The sequence below is a fragment of the Phocoena sinus genome, chromosome 20 (genome assembly GCF_008692025.1).
Source record: "Phocoena sinus isolate mPhoSin1 chromosome 20, mPhoSin1.pri, whole genome shotgun sequence".
Lineage (NCBI taxonomy): Eukaryota > Metazoa > Chordata > Mammalia > Artiodactyla > Phocoenidae > Phocoena > Phocoena sinus.
The window spans coordinates 32472342-32492830 of record NC_045782.1 but is presented as its reverse complement, the minus strand read 5'-3'; the positions used below and the strand labels follow the sequence as shown (position 1 = coordinate 32492830).

General features: G+C 40.9%; 1 protein-coding gene across 7 annotated transcripts in view; it reads right to left on the bottom strand.

The window, feature by feature from the left end:
• Nucleotides 1-20489, bottom strand: part of TADA2A (transcriptional adaptor 2A) — a 48633-nt gene that overhangs the window by 27821 nt on the left and 323 nt on the right. For 3 of the 7 annotated variants that reach the window (XM_032617033.1, XM_032617032.1, XM_032617030.1), the window contains exons 2-4: nt 18384-18511; nt 9463-9569; nt 8015-8074 (exon numbers count right to left, since the gene is read on the bottom strand). In XM_032617033.1, the coding sequence (XP_032472924.1) occupies nt 8015-8074; nt 9463-9569; nt 18384-18408 (192 nt within the window). In that variant the 5' untranslated portion in view covers nt 18409-18511. Of the gene's footprint in view, nt 1-7904; nt 8075-9462; nt 9570-18383; nt 18512-19913; nt 19933-20489 lie in introns of those variants that run through there. The other 4 variants (XM_032617031.1, XM_032617035.1, XM_032617034.1 and 1 more) reach the window with 4 other exon arrangements.

Below are 20489 nucleotides of genomic sequence, written 5' to 3'. Positions count from 1 at the left end.
AACTACTGAGCCTGCGCTCTAGAGCCCACAAGCCACAACTACTGAGCCCGCGTGCCACAACTGCTGAAGCCCGCGTGCCTAGAGCCCATGCTCCGCAACAAGAGAAGCCACCGCAATGAGAAGCCCGGGAACTGCAACAAAGAACAGCCCCCACTCACTGTAGCTAGAGAAAGCCCGCACGCAGCAACGAAGACCCAAAGCAGCCAAAAAAATAAAATAAAATAAATTAATAAATAAGTTTTAAAAACAAGAAAGTTTTAGTATGAACTCATGATGTATTTGTCTTAAAACAATAATTTCCTATATAGAGAACTAGTGATTACCAGTGGGGGAGAGGGGGGCACAATACAAGGGTGGAGGAGTGGGAGGTACAAACTACTGGGTGTAAGAGAGGCTACAAGGATGTATTGTACAACACAAGAAACACAGCCAATATTTTGTAATAACTGTAAATGACGTGTCACCTTTAAAAATTGTATAAGAAATTTAAAAAAAATTCCTATCACTGTTCAATGAAAAGGTCTAGAAAAAATGACTAACCCAGTAGCAATTAACACTTCTAGTACCCAGTATGTGGTCTCTAAATACAATTTCCCACTAAAGGAACCAGGGCTCCTTGAAGAAAAAGGCAATTCCAGGTTTGGGTAGGAAATGTACAAGATGAGACTAGAACACTTCATTACACTGGAAATCAAAGAAACTCTCAAAGAGGAAAAGAGTCCTGTCAAAAGGATTCAGAGGTCAACTTGTAGAGGCTCTCACTGACCAAAAATGGAACATTCTGAACATTAATAAGAACTGCAAAGGATTACAACACATTAAACATTCTAAATATCTAGAGGATGCCAGGAAACCAACTCATACTTTGAAAACTAGTAAATAATGGAAATAATTTATCCTGCCCTTCTGTACAAACTTTACCTCAGGGTGACCACATAGATAATGAACTTTCTTTTCATAGAATTATTTAATCTCATAAATTAAAAGGAGTGATAGAATTGAAAGATAACTATGTATTTTGCAATCCCAGAAGAAAAGATCTAAACAATGATCATGAATGAATCTGATATAGCCAGTATATATTAACTACTGATTTACAGGAAACACAGAAGTCAGAGGAACACGTTAATCAGCAAAATCTAGACTGCAGTAACATCCATAAGATAAACCCAGGTTTTTAAACAATCAAACTATATGAAACAAGAGAAAGAGTGAGAGAAGGAGGGGAAGGAGAGGGAGAACCCACAGGATAAATATATGAGGCAATCAATTGGAATGTATGGACCATATCTGAATTCCATATAGCGCTGTAAAAGGTAAAAGAAAAATGATGATACCACTACACATTCACCATACCCACTAGAATACTAGGATGAAGAAAACAATAACAAAACTTGGCAAGCATGTGGAGCAATCGGAACTCTCATACACTGCTAGCTGAGGTGTAAAGTGATACAACCATTTAAGGGAACTTTTTGACAGTTTCTTAAAAGTTAAATAATCATTTATTTTATGACCCAGCAATTCTACTCCTAAGTGTTTACCCAAGAAAAACGAAAATATACATCCATAGAAAGCCTTATACAAAAATGTTCAAAGCAGCTTTATTCTTTTTTCCTTTCTTAAAGTATTTTTTAAAAATTAATTTATTTATGGGCTTCCCTGGTGGCGCAGTGGTTGAGAGTCCACCCGCCAATGCAGGGGACACGGGTTCATGCCCCAGTCCGGGAAGATCCCACATGCCGTGGAGCGGCTAGGCCTGCTCCACAACGGGAGAGGCCACAACAGTGATGAGAGGCCCACATACCGCCAAAAAAAAAAATAATAATTTATTTATGTATTTATTTTTTGGCTGCATTGGATCTTCATTGCTGTGTGGGCTTTTCTAGTTGCGGCGAGCAGGGGCTACTCTTCGTTGCAATACGTGGGCTTCTCATCACGGTGGCTTCTCTTGTTGCGGAGCACAGGCTCTAGACACGCGGGCTTCAGTAGCTGTGGCATGTCGGCTTAGTAGTTGTGGCTCGCGGGCTCTAGAGCACGGGCTCAGCAGTTGTGGCGCACAGGCTTAGTTGCTCCGCGGCATGTGGGATCTTCCCGGACCAGGGCTCAAACCCGTGTACCCTGCACCACCAGGCGGATTCTTAACCACTGCACCACCAGGGAAGTCCCTTTCTTTTTTCCTTTTTTTTTGATGGGGGCCATTTTTAAAGTCTTTATTGAATTTGTTACAATATGGCTTCTGTTTTATGTTTTGGTTTTTTGGCCCTGATGCATGTTGGATCTTAGCTCTCCAACGAGACCCCCTGTATTGGAAGGCAAAATCCCAACCACTGGACCACCAGGGAAGTCCCTCACAGCAGCTCTATTCTTAATAGCCCCAAACTAGGCAAAGCCCAGTCTCTATCAACAGGAGAATGGATAAACAAACTGTGCTATACTCATACCATGAAATATTAATAACAGAAAAGAATGAACTATTATATACAACTTGAATAAATCTCAAAAACATGCTGAATGAAAGAAACCAGAAACAAGAGTACATACAGAATGAATCCATTTATATGCAGTTCTAGAATATGCAAAACTGATCTATGGTGATAAAAATCAGAATAGTGATTGTTTCAGGTGTGGAGAAGAGAGCAGAGTTTTTTTTTTTAAAGCTTTTTTGAGATGACTGGAGAAATGTGAACTGAGTTACTTTAAAATTTTAGAGTGACCTAATGAGACATTTACAGATGAAATGATACGATATCTAGGGGATTTGTTTCAAAATAAGCTGGAGGGGTACGGGTTTAGATGAAACAAGATGGGGTATGAGTTGGTAATTTTAAGAACCAGTGACAGGTATATGGGAATTTATTACACTACATGTGGTAGTTGATTACTATGGTGGCCCCCAATGAACTTCTAGAATTCACATCTTCACGTGGTCCCTTCCCATTTAATATGGGTTGAACCTGTGACTTGCTTAATTAAGAAGGCCTGGCAGCTTCTACTTTTTCGCCTTTGGTAGCCCTGAACCACCACATAAGAATTCTAGCCTCCTTTCTGGAAAGACCACGTGGAGAGGCCCCATGGAGAGGGAGAGGTCCTAAGTCTACCTGGAAAGGAACCAAAGGCCTCAGGCAGTTAAGATATTCCAGTTCAACCAACTCAAGCCATTCTGAGGTGCTAAAAGTGAAAAAATCCCCTTGGACTTCCATTCCCAGCACACCATGTGGAACCAATGAAAGCTACTCTCATGGTGCCAATCTGAATTCCTGACCCACAAAACTGTGAGAGATAATAAAATGGCTGCTATTTTAAACCATGAAGCTTTTTCATTTGTTTGTTTGTTAATTAATTAATCTTTGGCTGTGTTGGGTCTTCGTTGCTGCACGTGGGCTTTCTCTAGTTGTGGCAAGCGGGGGCTACTCTTCCTTGCAGTGCACGGGCTTCTCATCACGGTGGCTTCTCTTTGTTGCGGAGCACGGGCTCTAGATACGCGGGCTTCAGTAGTTGCAGCACCTGGGCTCAGCAGTTGTGGCTCGTGGGCTCTAGAGCACGGGTTCGGTAGTTGTGGTGCACGGGCTTAGTTGCTCCACGGCATGTGGGATCTTCCTGGACCAGGGCTCGAACCCGTGTCCCCTGCATTGGCAGGCAGATTCTTAACCACTGCGCCACCAGGGAAGTCCCTAGACCATGAAGTTTTGAGGCAGCTATTAGGGGCAACAGAGAACTGAAACACCATTTTCTGTATTTTAGTATACGCTTGAAATTTACTATAAGTTAAAAAAAAAAAAAGTGACACAAGAAATCCTCAGATCACACGGGCGTTTATAAATTGTTCTATCTTTTGTTAATGGCAAAAAAAAATCTGTGATCTGTGAAATTACATTACTAATAAGCAATACATTTTATCTGCGTACGTACTAGGAATATGCCTCACATGAGATATTTCAGATACGAGATCCGAAAGAGAAATTTCAGAGTCTATGTCTGTATTAAATTCAAAATAATCACTCAATCTGGAAAGTACCACGAATACAGGTAAATATGACAACTCATAGTTGAAAAGCCTGTTATTTCTAAAAGAGTATTTTAGAATATTAATTAGTCCTCACCAACTTTACTGTGAGATAAACCAGAAAGACTTCCTACACCAAAAAATAAATGGGCATAAGTCAGTTTTTCTTACAGTTGAATCAATATTATTCAATTTCTGGACCCAATCTTGGCCCTACTGAACCAGAATTTCTAACAGTGAGGCCTAGGAATCTATAATTTTAAGAATCTCCCAGGTGATTCTTATGCACTAAAGTTTAAGAATCACTGGTATAAAGGGTGTGGCTGAAAGAGGTGCCTTGACTTGTTTAAGGTTCTAAGAATTATAAGACAAAAATAGGCAAAGAACTCAGAAATCTTGATTAATGCACCACCCACTACAGCATGAGCAACTTCCAAAAATACAGTGCTGTGAGATGGCAAAAGTACTGAAAACCATTTAAAGTTTTCTGAGGCTTCATATGCAAAAAGAAAAAAAGAGAAAAAAATCAAGTTTTTAGTGGCTTCGTGTGTAGAGAAGCAAAATTTGGTCATCATTCCTACGGAAGGAAAGATTCTTCTTTTCCTTATCTGGGAATAGATAAAGACTAGCAGAAAAAAGAGAGTATTAGTAACCTCCAAAAGCTCTACAAAATAAAGGACAGAATTCTGAAATGTGTTTGTATGGGTGAAGAATATGTGAGAAAAGGATGAAGTAATCTGAAGAGTTAGGTGGACTTGGAGTGAAAGTTCGTGCCGTCAGCATTATGCAGAAGGGATGGTGCCCAGAACAGCTGAAGAGAGCTCATGGTCAGCTTTCCGGCAGTGGATAACTTCAATCTACCCAAACTATACTGAATTATCCTTTAAGGAATTATTTTCACAATTCAAATGAATAAATTTGTATTCTAGGCATTCTTGTGTGAATTTAGGAAGAATAAGCCAACTTTCTGAAGATCTGATAACCCTGGTGAAATGAACTCAAAGCCACAGCTACTTTGACCATACTCTCCCCCAGCCCTTCATTCATTTTGCAATTAACAAAAGGGAAAAAAAATTCATATGAAAAGATGTTCCACATCATATGTTGTCAGAGAAATACAAGTTAAAACAACAAGATAGCGCTATATACCTATCAGAATGGCCAAAATCCAGAACACTGACAACACCAAACGCTGACGAGGATGTGGAGCAACAGGAACTCTCTTTCACTGCTGGTGGGAATGCAAAATGGTACAGCCACTTTGGGCAGTTTGACAGTTTCTTACAGAACTAAACATACTCTTACCATGTGATCCAGCAGCCATGTTCCTTGGTATTTACCCAAAGGAGTTGAAAACTTATGTCCATAGAAAAACCTGCACATGGATATTTATAGCTGCTTTATTCTTAATTGTCAAAACTTGGAAGCAACCAAGATGTCCTTCAGTAGGTGGATGAATAAATAAACTGTGGTACATCCAGACAACAGAATATTATTCAGTGCTAAAAAAGAAATGACCTATTAAGCCATGAAAAGACATGGAGGAAACTTAAATACATATTACTTGGTGAAAGAAGCCAATCTGAAAAGGCTACACGCTGTATGATTCCAACTATATGACATTTTGGACAAGGCAAAACCATGGAGATTGTAAAAAGATCAGTAGTTACCAGAGGCTGGGGGGAGGCACGGATGAACAGGCAGAACACAGAAGATTTTTAGGAACATGAAACTACTCTGTATGATACTATAATGGTGGGTACACGTCATTATATATTTCTACAAACCCATAGAATGTATATCACCAAGAGTGAACCCTAATGTAAACTATGGACTTTGGGTGATAATGAGGTGTCAATGTAGGTTGGTCAATGATAATGTATGTACAATTCTGGTGGGGGATGTTGATAATGGGGGAGGTTATGCATTTGCGGGGGCAGAGAAATTTCTGTACTTTCCACTCAATTTTGCTGTGAACCTGTAACTCTCTAAAAAACAGTCTAATATTAAAAAATGTATTGCAAATCTTTTTTTTTTTTTTTTTTTTTGCGGTATGCGGGCCTCTTTTTTTTTTTTTTTTTTTTTTGCGGTATGCGGGCCTCTCACTGTTGTGGCCTCTCCCGTTGCGGGGCACAGGCTCCGGACGCGCAGGCTCCGGACGCGCAGGCCCAGCGGCCATGGCTCACGGGCCCAGCCGCTCCGCGGCATGTGGGATCTTCCCGGTCCGGGGCACGAACCCGCGTCCCCTGCATCGGCAGGCGGACTCTCAACCACTGCGCCACCAGGGAAGCCCTGCAAATCTTATAATTAGTGAAGAAACTACTTAGAAGACTGAGGGTGTTTAGAAAGAGGCAGGGGAAGGCTAGACAGCTGGCTGCCAAGAACTCTTACTAAGGAGCATTTCTTTGACTAATTCATTATGGACCAGGATCTGACTCTCAGCATTACAGGCCCAGAAACTCACTTAAATAAGACTTCATAAATAATCAGACTTGGAGATGCTGAGTTACCCTTTCTAAACTTTTAAGAGACTGAAGTAGATATGCTACGGTGCTGCGGTATACAGAATTCTAAAGATGTCCCCCAGTGCCCCCAAGATTCCTGTCCCCTGATTATTCAATCAAACACTAACTAGATATTACTGTGAAGTGACTATGCTAATGGGATTAAGGTACTAATCAACTGACTGTAAAATAAGGAGATTATGCTGGTGGGCCCAATATAATCACACAGCCCTTAAAAGTAGAAGAGAGAGGCAGAAGAGTCAGAGAGATTCAGCACAGGAGAGATGAACCAGGAGAGGTCAGACAGATGCCAAGCATTTCATCAGTAATCCTCAAGGACTCCCTGCCATTGTTGGCTTTGAATACTGAGAATGAGGGCCAGGAACCTCTAGAGACTAAGAGTAAGCCCTGGCCAACAACTAATAAGGAAACAGTAGCATCAGTCCTACAACCTCCCAGCAGTGAATTCTGTCAACAACTTGAATGAGAATGGAAGTAGACTGGAAGTGGATTCTCCCGCAGGGTCTCCAGATAAAAACCCAGACAGGTCAACACTTTCATTTCAGCCTTACAGAATCTGGAGCAAACCACTGAGTCTAATGGTCTTCTGACCAACAGAATTGTGAGATGATAAATTTGTGTTGTTGTTTAAGCTCCCTCACTTTTGGTTAAGTTGTTATGGCAGCAAGAGAAAACTAACACATGTATCAGTGGATTAACCCATGATGTGAAATTACTGTCAAGTAGATGCCCAACCAGCACTCCTTCCTGTAAGAAAAACAACACGGGAGGCCAAATGTAAGAAAACTACTTGGTGAACTAGGAGTTAGGCTCTGATAACTGACAAAGGTACTGTATATAAACCTGTCAAGCATACCACATATTCACTTTGGCTTATTAAAGTGCCCGTTCCTCTGGCTAGATATTGGAAGGACACTGCCAACATCTGCCTCTCATTCCTTCTTTAGAGGCGGCAAACAATCAAATTACAGCCAAGTCTTATTCTGGCCTATAAGTCAGTCTACCTCTTCAAAGTGATTTTGTATATTACTATGTTATTCACCCTACATCCATTTTACAACTTAACTCTCCGAGGGTAACTAATTTTCCCAAGGCTGGGGAGGTTGAGTGCCAGATATAAATATCACCACTGCCCACACAAACCACATAAAAATACCATTAGCCAAACACCACGACAACACATTTACTACATGTTTATCAATGAACTTAGAAAACCACAAACCTCTGATCCTTATATTAGTAAATCTCAAAAAGCACTTCCTTTAAATTCCTTCTAATTTAAAGCAAAAATTTGAGTATATAAAATGATTTTTTGGACTTAAATGCCTTAGGAGATCCATAAAACCCTAAAAAGCTTATTGTGCAATGATTACCTAATCCAGAAGTGGGCGAAAGTGAGATACTTGCAGATGAAGAAATAAAAAGACTAATTCCCAGTATAATACTTGAAAATGAAGGGAAATTCCTACAACTTCATCATTACCATTATTTCGTAAGTATGATCACTTTGATGTTTCTTGTACTCAAATCCTCGAGTGAAACACTGCAAAAGAAAAGAAAATTAAGTTACCAAAAAGCTATGTTTTGAAATGCTTTCTTAAAGGATAGAAGATGGCTTGGGGGTATTTTACTCTTGTGATGAGTTTTTAAGAATTCATTTAGTCTTGTCTGCAGCCACAACAGGAAGGTTAAGTTCATGATCGCAGCCTTTCAATGGCCCACATAGAGAAAAACAATGGTCTCAAAAAAAGAGTTTTTCCTAGGACAACTCCTCCTTTTATAAAAGCATAAGCCCTGGAAGCAGACTGCCTAAATTTGAATCCTGGCTCTTAGCTTATTTCAGCAATTCTAAGACAGGTAATATTTCATATTTTAAAACTCTGAAATGTGGGTTCATCTTATAATGAAAAGTATATTACAACTTCCATCAGCCATTTTTATACTTTAACATTTCTGAAATTGGGATGTTTCTTTTAATCAACAGCATCTTGTATCTGATAAAATACGGTATTTGCTGTGTGACCTTGAGCCAATTATTTAACCTCTCTTTGCCTGAGTTTCCTTTATAATATAGGGATACTAATCATAGTTACTTCCTAGGGTTGCAGTTATGATTTAAAGGTTAATTCATGCAAAGTACTCAAGATAGTGCCTGGCACAGAGTAAGCACTTATCATTAGTATTTTTTTTAAACAATTTTTAAAAATTTTATTTATTTTTGGCTGCCTTGGGTCTTCGTTGCTGTGCACAGGCTTTCTCTAGTTGCGGTGAGCAGGGGCTACTCTTCGTTGCAGTGTGCGGGCTTCTCATTGCAGTGGCTTCTCTTGTTGCGGAGCACGGGCTCTAGGTGCATGGGCTTCAGTAGTTGTGGCACGCGGGCTCAGTAGTTGTGGCTAGCGGGCTCTAGAGCGCAGGCCCAGTAGTTGTGGCGCATGGGCTTAGTTGCCCTGCAGCATGTGGGATCTTCCAGAACCAGGGCCCAAACCCATGTCCCCTGCATTGGCAGGCGGATTCTTAACCACTGCACCACGAGGGAAGCCCAGCACTTATCATTAGTATTGCTATTACCACTATCATCAACGAAATAGTTTGTTTCCTGGTTTGTCACCTGCCCAAACATCACTCTTCAGTAAGACAAAAAACAGTGTCATAGGTGCTATCAAAAGGAATAATCCTCCAATTCTATTTCCTGTAGTCCCAATACTTGAAATTTACTGGTAAAAACAGCATTAGGTTGATACAGGGAAGTGGAATATTCAACAGTCTATCTCATCCATCCTACTCTGTTCCCCAATTTTTCACTGGTAAAATGTGTAATTCAATATTGACTGGTAAAAACAGACTTAAGGTATGGTCCTTCTGAGCAATTGATAGTCATCTCTGAATTTACTATATCCATAAAACTAGGCAAGCCTCCCCTTAAAGAGTTACCTGTAAGCACAGGAAAAAAGGAGGTGGCCCACATTCAGCACACTTGATATAAGGCTCCATGAGGTAGGAGGAGCAGCCTCGGCAAGGTGGCTTATCAGAGGGATCATCTATAACAAAAAGAAAAATATACTAGCTTCAAAACACCTTATGATTATCTTAAATGCGAGAAGGTGAAAATCTGCAAATGATTACACAAGGTAGTAAGCAGTGCTGAAAAGTTCATGGAGACAAGATGAGCTCATTCCAAATAAGAAAAAACAAAAATTATGTTCCCTTTTATTTCAGGCCAGCTTTGTTCCTACCTACAGTATATCTACTATTTTAAATAGCATTTAAGTAGATATTGCCCCTGAAGAGAAATTTACAAACACAAGTTTTAACTGGAAGTTTCATAATGCCCACAATTTATTTTCCCAGGGGAAAATAATGTCACATACCTACATAACACATATATAGTTATAGATAAAGCCAATCTGACAAAATGTTAGTAACTGCTGGGTCTGGATAATGGGCAATAATTGCTGTACTGTTCTTTCAACTTTCTATAAGTTTGAAATTTTTCATAATAAAAAGTTGGTAAAGAAAAACCCTTTAAACATGTCTTGGGATGTACTACTTTATATTTGATTTGGGAGTTAAACCCAGGACAGCTCCCTCCCTTTCTCCCACAGTAAGTAGAGAACAGAGCAGACCTTCCTCCAGTTCCAATGACAGTACTGTCTCTGCGATATTAAGGCAAGGAGTATAATCCAAACTCTCTAAAGTCATAAAAATGCAGATGTGTGTGTGTCCCTGGCTGTCCCAAACTCTGCCACTCTTGAGTCAGGGCAACCTAGCAGAGTTGTTCTCTGTGATCAACAGAAGTCTAAGAAAACAGGCTCTGAAGGTAGAGAAGGGATTTAATCTGTTTGGCCTGGGGCAGAATTTCTCACATTCTGCAATAGCATTTTCCTTCCTAAAGTCCAAGAAACACTCTTCAAGGCACCTTTCCCTCCTGTAAGTGGTGATTATTGTTCTTTTCTTTTGCTTCTAAATGAAGACCTGGAGAAAAAAATGACAGAGGAAAGAAAGGTAATCTTTCTGGCAGTAGCTTCAAAATAAACATGTGGAACAGCAACTACCCCACTTCTCCCATTTAAAATTTTGACATGGAAGAACAAAAATTATTTTATGTTAAATGTCAATTTTTACCAAATTACCTTCTTCCTCACATCCTTTTATTTCTTTTTTTTTTTGCGGTACGCGGGCCTCTCACTGTTGTGGCCTCTCCCGTTGCGGAGCACAGGGTCCGGACGCGCAGGCTCAGCGGCCATGGCTCACGGACCCAGCCGCTCCGTGGCACGTGGGATCCTCCCTGACCTGGGCACGAACCTGTGTCCCCCGCATCGGCAGGCGGACTCTCAACCACTGTGCCACCAGGGAAGCCCTCGCATCCTTTTCTTTTAATGATATGAGCTTGCTTTTCTTTCCTCAAACTTTCTTCAACAACAAAAAATTGGGCAATGACTGACCTAAAGAGTTTTTAAACCCTCATGTCAAGAAATAATTGTTTTTTAGAGAAACGCAAATCAAAACTACAATGAGGTATCATCTCACACCAGGCAGAATGGCCATCATCAAAAAATCTACAAACAGGGGCTTCCCTGGTGGCGCAGTGGTTGAGAGTCCGCCTGCCGATGCGGAGGGCGCGGGTTCGTGCCCCGGTCCGGGAGGATCCCACGTGCCACAGAGCGGCTGGGCCCGTGAGCCATGGCCGCTGGGCCTGCGCGTCCGGAGCCTGTGCTCCGCAACGGGAGAGGCCGCAGCGGTGAGAGGCCCGCGTACATGAAAAAAAAAAAAAAAAAAAAAACTACAAACAATAAATGCTGGATAGGGTGTGGAGAAAAGGGAACCCTCCTGCACTGTTGGTGGGAATGTAAATTGATACAGCCACTATGGGGAACACTAAGGAGGTTCCTGAAAAAACTAAAAATATAACTACCATACGACCCAGCAATCCCGCTACTGGGCATATACCCTGAGAAAACCATAACTCAAGAAGAGTCATGTACCACAATGTTCACTGGAGCTCTCCTTACAATAGCCAGGGCATGGAAACAACCTAAGTGTCCATCGACAGTTCAATGGATAAAGAAGATGTGGCACATATATACAATGGAATATTACTCAGCCATAAAAAGAAACGAAAAAAAAAAAAAAAGAAAAAAAAAAAAGAAATGAAATTGAGTTATTTGTAGTGAGGTGAATGGACCTAGAGTCTGTCATACAGAGTGAACTAAGTCAGAAAGAGAAAAATACCGTATGCTAACACATATAGAATCTAAAAAAAAAGGTTCTGAAGAACTAGGGGCAGGACAGGAATAAAGATGCAGATGTAGAGTATGGACTTGAGGACACAGGGAGGGGGAAGGGTAAGGTGGGATGAAGTGAGCGAGTAATATGGACATATATACACTACCAAATGTAAAATAGCTAGCTAGTAGGAAGCAGCTGCATAGCACAGGGAGATCAGCTCAGTGCTTTGTGACCACCTAGAGGGGTGGGATAGGGAGGATGGGAGGGAGACACAAGAAGGAGGAGATATGGGGATATATGTGTATGTATAGCTGATTCACTTTGTTATAAAGCAGAAACTAACATACACTGTAAAGCAATTATACTCCAATAAAGATGTTAAAAAAAAAGATAATTATTTTGTAAAAGTCCAATTTATAGTTTCAAAAATTTTAGACAATAAAAAGTATAAAGTATGTCATCCTCTATTAACATTCTGATTTCCAGCCCTTCTTCTATGTACATGTGTGTATATTTTAACAGAAGTGGGATACCACACATTTTATAGCCTGTTTTTTCACTTGATAATATATTGTCAACATCTTTCATGATGGTACACATAGATCTTCCTCACTCTTTTTAATGGATGAATTATAGTCCATTATATCTATTTAATCTAGCCTAATGGTTTTCAACTGCCTCCTAGGAAGGCATTATGGAAATCTGAGGAGATGCTTTTTTGTTGCCACAATGACTAGGGAGCACTACTGGCACTTAGCAGGCTGGGATCAGGGATGCTAGATATCCTTCAACACTCAAGATATTCCTACACAACAAAGAATTGGCCAGTCTCCTGCACAACTTTCAAATGTCCCACCAGATGTTCAAGTAGGTGAAAACTTGCTCATAATGACATGACCTGGAACATAATTCCTTACTAAATAGAACAAAATGTTTTTGACAGTTTTAATATGTATTGAATTTTCCAGGAAGGCAACTGCATTACGTCAAGAGGAGATTCTACCTTGTTTTGTTCAGAACTTTACTAAGAGTTATTCAAGCTTGTGGTATTTGAGTCACCAGTACAACGCACGTGAATCACTGTGCATTTGTAGTTGTAATATGCACAGTGAACTGACTTACGGGTGCAAGCATCTGACTACAGGCATTATGTTTTCCACTGTAATGTCTAAACATATCGATACATATTATTATAAATTACATTATTTATTACAAATCACTTCTCTTTTATTTATCTTTTATAGTATAGTTAGGGCAATATTATTATTTTTTAATTAATTAATTAATTAATTTTTGGCGTGCGTTGGGTCTTCATTGCTGCGCACAGGCTTTCTCTCGTTGCGGCGAGTGGGGAATACTCTTCGTTGTGGTGCGCGGGTTTCTCATTGAGATGGCTTCTCTTGTTGCGGAGCACAGGCTCTAGGCGCTTGGGCTTCAGTGGTTGTGGCTCGCGGGCTTACAGCACGGGCTCAGTAGTTGTGGTGCACGGGCTTAGTTGCTCCATGGCATGTGAGATTTTCCCGGACCAGGAATTGAACCTGTGTCTCCTGCATTCGCAGGCAGATTTCTTAACCACTGTGCCACCAGGGAAGTCCTAGGGCATTATTTTTATTTCTTTGAAATCATGGGCATAGTTATGTTATATTATCTATGTATTTCATTTCCAAATAGTAAAAGGGGCTTTAAAAACATTATAAAAAGAAATCACTGGGTCTCATAAGACTGAGAACCACTAATCTAACCAGTTTCCTATTGGTGGATATTTGTTTCCAATTTTTCACTATTATAAAAAATGCTGAGATCAACGTTCCTGTACACGTAACAGCTCACATTTTGTTCCTCAGGATTTCTATTTTCCTAGAACTAGAACTGTTGAGTGTACAGAGGGTTTCTGATACACATAGCCAAAGTGTCCTTCACAAAGGATTCCAGAACTTTTCTGTAACCTAAGAGTAGGGAAAGACTTTTTACCATCATTCAAACTTCAGAGGCAATAAAAGAGTAATAAATTTGACTAAACAAAAAGCTCTTTTTTGGCAAAGAACACCATAAGCAAAGTTTAAAAAGCAAATAAACTAGAGGAAAATACTTGTAAACATATTATAAAGGGCTAACATCTTGAATATAGAAAGAACTTTTAAAAATTGAGAGGAAAATAAAAGACCAAAAATCCTACTGTGAAAGTCACGAAGAGATAATTAGTAAAAAAAGAGAGAGATAAAATGGACCTTAAACATGAAAAGACATTCAAATTCACTCATAATAAGAGAAATCTACACTGAGATATAAGTTCTTACCCATCAGATTGGCAAAAATTCAAAAGCTTCATAATATACTTTCTTAAGAAGACTGTGGGGAAATAGGCAACCTCATATATTGCTGACAGGAATGCAAAATGGCACAACTTCTATAGAAGGGAATTTAGCACTATCTAAATAAATGCATCCATTTATCTTTGGACCTAGAAATCCCACTTCTAGGAATTTACCCTGAATATACACCTCCAACAGTATAAGGTTATGCATTAGAACATTATTTATAACTGCAAAATACTACTTTGATGTCCAAGCACTGGACAGTAGTTGAACAAACTATGGTACGTTCACATAATCGAGTACTATGCAACTATAAAAAAATAACAATCTCGGAGGCTTCCCTGGTGGCGCAGTGGTTGAGAGTCCGCCTGCTGATGCAGGGGACACGAGTTCGTGCCCCAGTCCGGGAAGATCCCACATGCTGCAGAGCGGCTGGGCCCGTGAGCCATGGCCGCTGAGCCTGCGCGTCCGGAGCCAATGCTCCGCAACGGGAGAGGCCACAACAGTGAGAGGCACGTGTACTGCAAAAAATATATATAAATAAATAAAAAGAACAATCTCTATAAAGCAGTATCGTATTTCCAGGAGATACTATTAAGTGAAAAAAACAAGGTGCAAAAGAGCATACATAGTATGCTACCTTTTCAGGAAAAAATTAGGGAAAACAAAAGCAAAAACATATACACGTCTGTCTTTGCAAAAAGAAATAAAGGACAGATAAATTAGAAAACAATACCTATGAAGGGTTGGAGGAGGGGGAATGGAAAGGAGTAGAAGAGACCTAGGAAGGAGCAACAATTCTCCAAATATACCTTTTTGCATAGCTTTGACTTTTGGAAGCATACTTATGTTCTACAAATTAGAAAATTAAACCACTAAATATGGGAAGGGAAAATTGAAAGTAGAACGAACAGATGAACCAAAAAGTATTTCAAAGGAATATCACAACCACAATGAGGAGGGGAAAAAAAAGAACCAATCCAAGTAACTTATGAACATTTAACAACAGACCTTCAGTCTTGGGTGATGCAGAGAATTGCAAACAAATCCTGAACTTGCTGAAGTGGGTCTGTGTTATGTAGTGGTATGCACAGAGCAATTCTGAAATAATTCTAGATGTATTAAAAGACTGAGCAAATGAATAATCGTGCTAATGCTGGGAGCCAGGGTTTTCACTGAGGAAAGGACACACAAACAAGGAACGTGGTGGGGGTGGGGGGACAAAAAAAGAGCCTAGGAAGGTGAACTGGAGGTTATCAGTGTGAACTCATGATTTCTAAGAAAGTGCATCTATGGATATACGCATGTATATGCAACTATGTACATATACTGGTATATCTGTACGTAGCATATACCTACCATGTATTTCCCAGCGCTGTGGGCCAAAAAGGCCCAGACGCCAAGATACTCTAGTAGAAATAAGCAATGGCCATATCTTGGTCTCTAATGTCACTCCTTTCTAAAAGGACCAAGGGCTCCTCAGAGAAGTGGCTGATTCTAGGGCTGGGGCATGGAAGGGAGAAGATGCACCTCAAACATGTAGCCATGCCAAAAAGTAAGGAGATGCTCAAAAAAGCGATGGGGCATGTCACAAGGTTGCAAGAGCCGGCTTGAAGGGGCTCACAGTGTTCAAATTAGGACAATCTGAGAACCAAAGTAAGTATTATAATGAATTATAAACCACTGAAAATAAAGGAATTCATGCGTGCATACTTATAATAAATAAGTGAAACAGGAGGTCTCTTGATTATAGTAGAATGCTAAGTGCTAACTAGTAAATATGGAGAGAGTGCTGGATGCAGGGGGAAAATTCATTTTGCGACCATTGTAGTAAAGACTGGATCAGGCAAAAATCATCAATGGATGCTAACTAGGGAGAAATTCTGATGAGGAACAGGATATTTTATGGCCTGAAAGTGTCTCCTTATGGGTTGCTTATTAGACGCAAGAGAAAAAATAGACATTAAACAGTGAAGAACTCAAATGCACACCTTGACTGGGTTTTCTTTTTTTTTTTTTTGCGGTACGCGGGCCTCTCACTGTTCTGGCCTCTCCCGTTGCGGAGCATAGGCTCCGGACGCACAGGCTCAGCGGCCATGACTCACGGGCCCAGCCGCTCCGCGGAATGTGGGATCTTCCCGAACCGGGGCATGAACCCGTGTCCCCTGCACCAGGGAAGCCCCCGTTGACTGGGTTTTCAAAATTAACATCGCTGGGCTTCCCTGGTGGCGCAGTGGTTGAGAGTCCGCCTGCCGATGCAGGGGACACGGGTTCGTGCCCCGGTCCGGGAGGATCCCACATGCCGCGGAGCGGCTGGGCCCGTGAGCCATGGCCGCTGGGCCTGCACGTCCGGAGCCTGTGCTCCGCAACGGGAGAGGACACAGCAGTGAGAGGCCCGCGGTAAAAAAAAAAAAAAAAAAAAAATTAACATCGCTAATGAGGAACAGAGCAAGACCAGACAAACCCAAAATGAGACACCTCTAGTTTTAAAAAGGGGAGAAAGGGGCTGTATTCTTCAAAAGTGTCAATCACTAAAGACAAAGGCTGTGGACATGTTTCAGTTTAAAGGAGGCTAAAGAGACACAGCAACTTAATGCAAGACCTGAACCCTGACTGTATCCTGTATGGGAAGGAAAAAAAACATCGTCAAGGACATTACTGAGTCAGCTGACAAAACTGGAATACAGACGGCAGGTTAGATAAAAGTATTTTATCAGTGTTATACTTACTAAAGTTGGCAACTCTACTGAGGCTAGAATGTACTGAAGTTAGAAGAGAATATCCCTAGTCTCAGGAAATAAACACTAAAGTACTTAGGGGCCATGATGTTATGTCCCTAAGCCCTCAAATGATTCTGAAAAAAAAATATGGGGTATGTATATCTACTTATAAATACATATATATGTAAATAAATATGTATACTTATAGATAGAGAACTATGAAAATAGAGTAAAAGGTTTACAAAAGGTGTATGGATATTCTTTGTACTATTCTTATTCTTCCAACTTTCCTGTTTGAAATTGTTTCCAAATAAAAATTTTAAAGTTTAGCTTAAAAATATTAAAAAAAAACACTTTTTAAAAAATTTTTAATTATTTTGAAAAGGGGGAGAGAGTGGTTTCAGTTTACACTCCCAGCATGGGGATAATTCATTTAGACTCTTTCTCTGTGTGAAAAATGAAAGATCTGAACTAGATGTATTGGAAGACTCCATTCTGTCCTAAATATATATAGGGAGTCTGATGAGAGAGTATATTAGAGCCCCTTTAAGAAACTGCTGAGGGACTTCCCTGGTGGTCCAGTGGGTAAGACCCGGTGCTCCCAATGCAGGGGGCCCGGGTTCAATCCCTGGTCAGGGAACTAGATCCCGCATGCATGCCACAACAAGGAGTCCGCATCCCACAACTAAAAGGTCCCACGTGCTGCAACTAATACCTGGCGTAGCCAAAAGCAAAGTAAGTAAATGGAAGGAAGGAAGGGAGGGAGGAAGGGAGGAAGAAACTGCTGAGGAGGATACACCCCAAAAGTGACTTTCTGATTCTTCTCATTGGGACACTACTAACATCTAACAATGGATTTCTATTTCTGCCAAATCTCTTATCTTCAGAAGAAAAGAAAAAGTGTATTTTTTCCTCCATAGTTGTGGCTGCCTGGATTTACTTCACATGTACGCCATAAATCTCTGCACTATTACTGTACTATAGTTTACTCTTAGAATACAAGTGCCAAAAAAGCAGAGGCAGGGCTTCCCTGGTGGCGCAGTGGTTGAGAGTCCGCCTGCCGATGCAGGGGACACGGGTTCGTGCCCCGGGTCCGGGAAGATCCCACATGCCGGGGAGCGGCTGGGCCCGTGAGCCATGGCCGCTGAGCCTGCGCGTCCGGAGCCTGTTGCTCCGCAAGGGGAGAGGCCACAACAGTGAGAAGCCCGCATACTGCAAAAAAAAAAAAAAAAAGCAGAGGCAGGAGCATTTCCTTTATTCTACCACTGACATTATTTCTTACCAAGGCGCCTGAAATATGTTATTGATTCTAAAGAGAAATTCAACTGCTTTTTTAAGTCGAACTACGGGTTAATCGTATTATGAATGGTCCACCTGAGCTTAATTTTCTTATAAGACCTTGAGTGTCATGTGCTCAGTTTTGTATCATGTGTTCAGTAGTAGTGGTTGATTTTATTCTGATTTGATACGCATTCCTTTAGGATCAGATTCACATGGCTTCATCTTCAAAGTGCTTATTTTTCTTCTTTGATCAACTTCCACTTCAGTTTGCTATTAATATTCACCTGGGACTTGTTCCCATGGTACTTACTGCTAAAGGAACTCAAACGGTCCATTCCCCAGTTGGCAAAGACTGCTGCTTTGATCTTCCTCAATGTAGGGCTCCTTCAAGGAGATTTCAGAACTGGCCAACACAGACACCAAAGCTGACAACCCCCCCTATAAATAAACAAAAATGGCACATGGATGAGGAAATACTTTAAAGGGACAAGATAAAGAGAACATAATGCAACTTACTCAACTGTACCACATCCTAGCTTTGTAAGGCTAAGCAAATTAGTTTATCTCTACAAGCTTGTTCCCTCCTCTGTAAAATGGATGATACAATCATATCTACCTTCTAGAGCTGCTGAAGATTAAATATCAAAATCCACATAGATAATGTACCATAGTGCCAGGCCCATAGTAAGCCCTCTACAAAGGCTACATATCTCTAATAAACAAATGATTTTCTCTGCCAGGCCTCACTTTTCTCCTTAGCCCTCCTTCCTTTGGGAAACTGACTCTCCCACATTTCATATGGCTTTCGTGGGGTTACGAATCCCAATACTCCACCCCCCAGCCCCACAGCAGCTAAAGCAACCAGATCTGTTCTTACCGAAAGCTGCATCTTGAGTAAGGTATCCAAGGACAGAGGGCAGGTTAGAGCTCATTCACTAGCCAAAGAATCTGGTCCAAGAGATCTGGCTCCTGAGATCCCCATCCCCAAGGGTAGCCCAATGGTGTAGGTTTGTTTGTTTTTTTCTCATTTCTCTATTGTTCCAGTAATACTTTAATCTGAATGAACGTCTATTACTAGAAAACTAAGGAATCCTCTCTATTACAACGTACATTTTGTTCACTAATTTATTCTTTGAACAGCTATTTAATAGGTATGTACTATATACAAAGTTATCTTTTTGAAGACATAAATGAACTCATATTTCACACGAAGTCATGAAAACATCCCCCCTCCCTCTATACTCCCATATCTTTTTATCTATCTCTTTTTATTGGCATTTTTCACATTCCACTTTGTGAGAATCACTTCTGAATGCATATTTTCCCCATTTCTAGACTAAATGAAAGCAGGGACTACATCAAATACAAATTTGTATGTCTTAAAGCACCAAGCACAGTGCCAAGAGGAAAGAACTCAATAAACACAAATGTAATGGACATATAAATGTTAATTCTACAAAAAGGTTAGTTCATCATTAGTTCTCCTGCAGTGACTTCTTTCACCTGATAGTTTTAGCTTGGGGAATAATTCATCGTTAACTGTATGGGACACTCACATAAAACTGTCAATGAACTTGTCTTTTCCAGGAGGAACTGGAGTGGTTACCCCTCTGCTCTGGTCCCAGGAAAATGAGTTTGAAGAAAAGTGCGCTTAGTAAGGGGTATTATGCACTCAATAATGAAATAATGGCCAACATTTACTGAATATTTTTCATATGCCAGGTACTGTAGTATCACTGTATGTGGATTGTCTCTGAATCCTTACAAACTTCTGAGGCATGCTGCTTTTTTAAGAAGGGAAAGGAACCTCTGAAAGACTGTCACTTGCACAATGTCTTACAGTTAGTGAACAGCAGCGTCACTTCAACAGAGGTTAGTAGAGATGGTCAAGTAAAGGATGTATACTGTCTCAAACACTCCACGTTGTAAGCGCAATATTGCAATAAGCGGAATCTTCTTTTTTCCTCTTTCTTCACACAAGAGACATTTCTGACGCTAACATCCATGAAAGGATGGATGCTAGTTCCACATTAACATCTGCCAAATTCCAAGAAGTTACTGGGAGGAGGAGGGAAGGAACGTGAAGAGCATTCGATGTGGTGCGGAGGACAGGCGCAGGCTTGGGAGTTTTGCGGACAAGATTCGAAGCCTCACTTCGTTCCTTATTAACCGTGTGATCTCGGGCAAGTCATTCTACTGGAGCCTCAGACCACCTCACCTCTAAAACTGACCCGAAATATCTACTTGGAAGGCCTACTTGAAAACAAGGGGTAACGTCAACCAGGGTCCGCTAAGAACGGGATTTCGTGTTCCCTTGCAGCAGAGACAGGAAGAGCCAGGCTGGGACCCAGCGGGGCCGCCCAGGGGGCGGGGCGCGTCGGGCCGCGGCGGGGCGGGGCCCCAGGGCTCAGGCCCG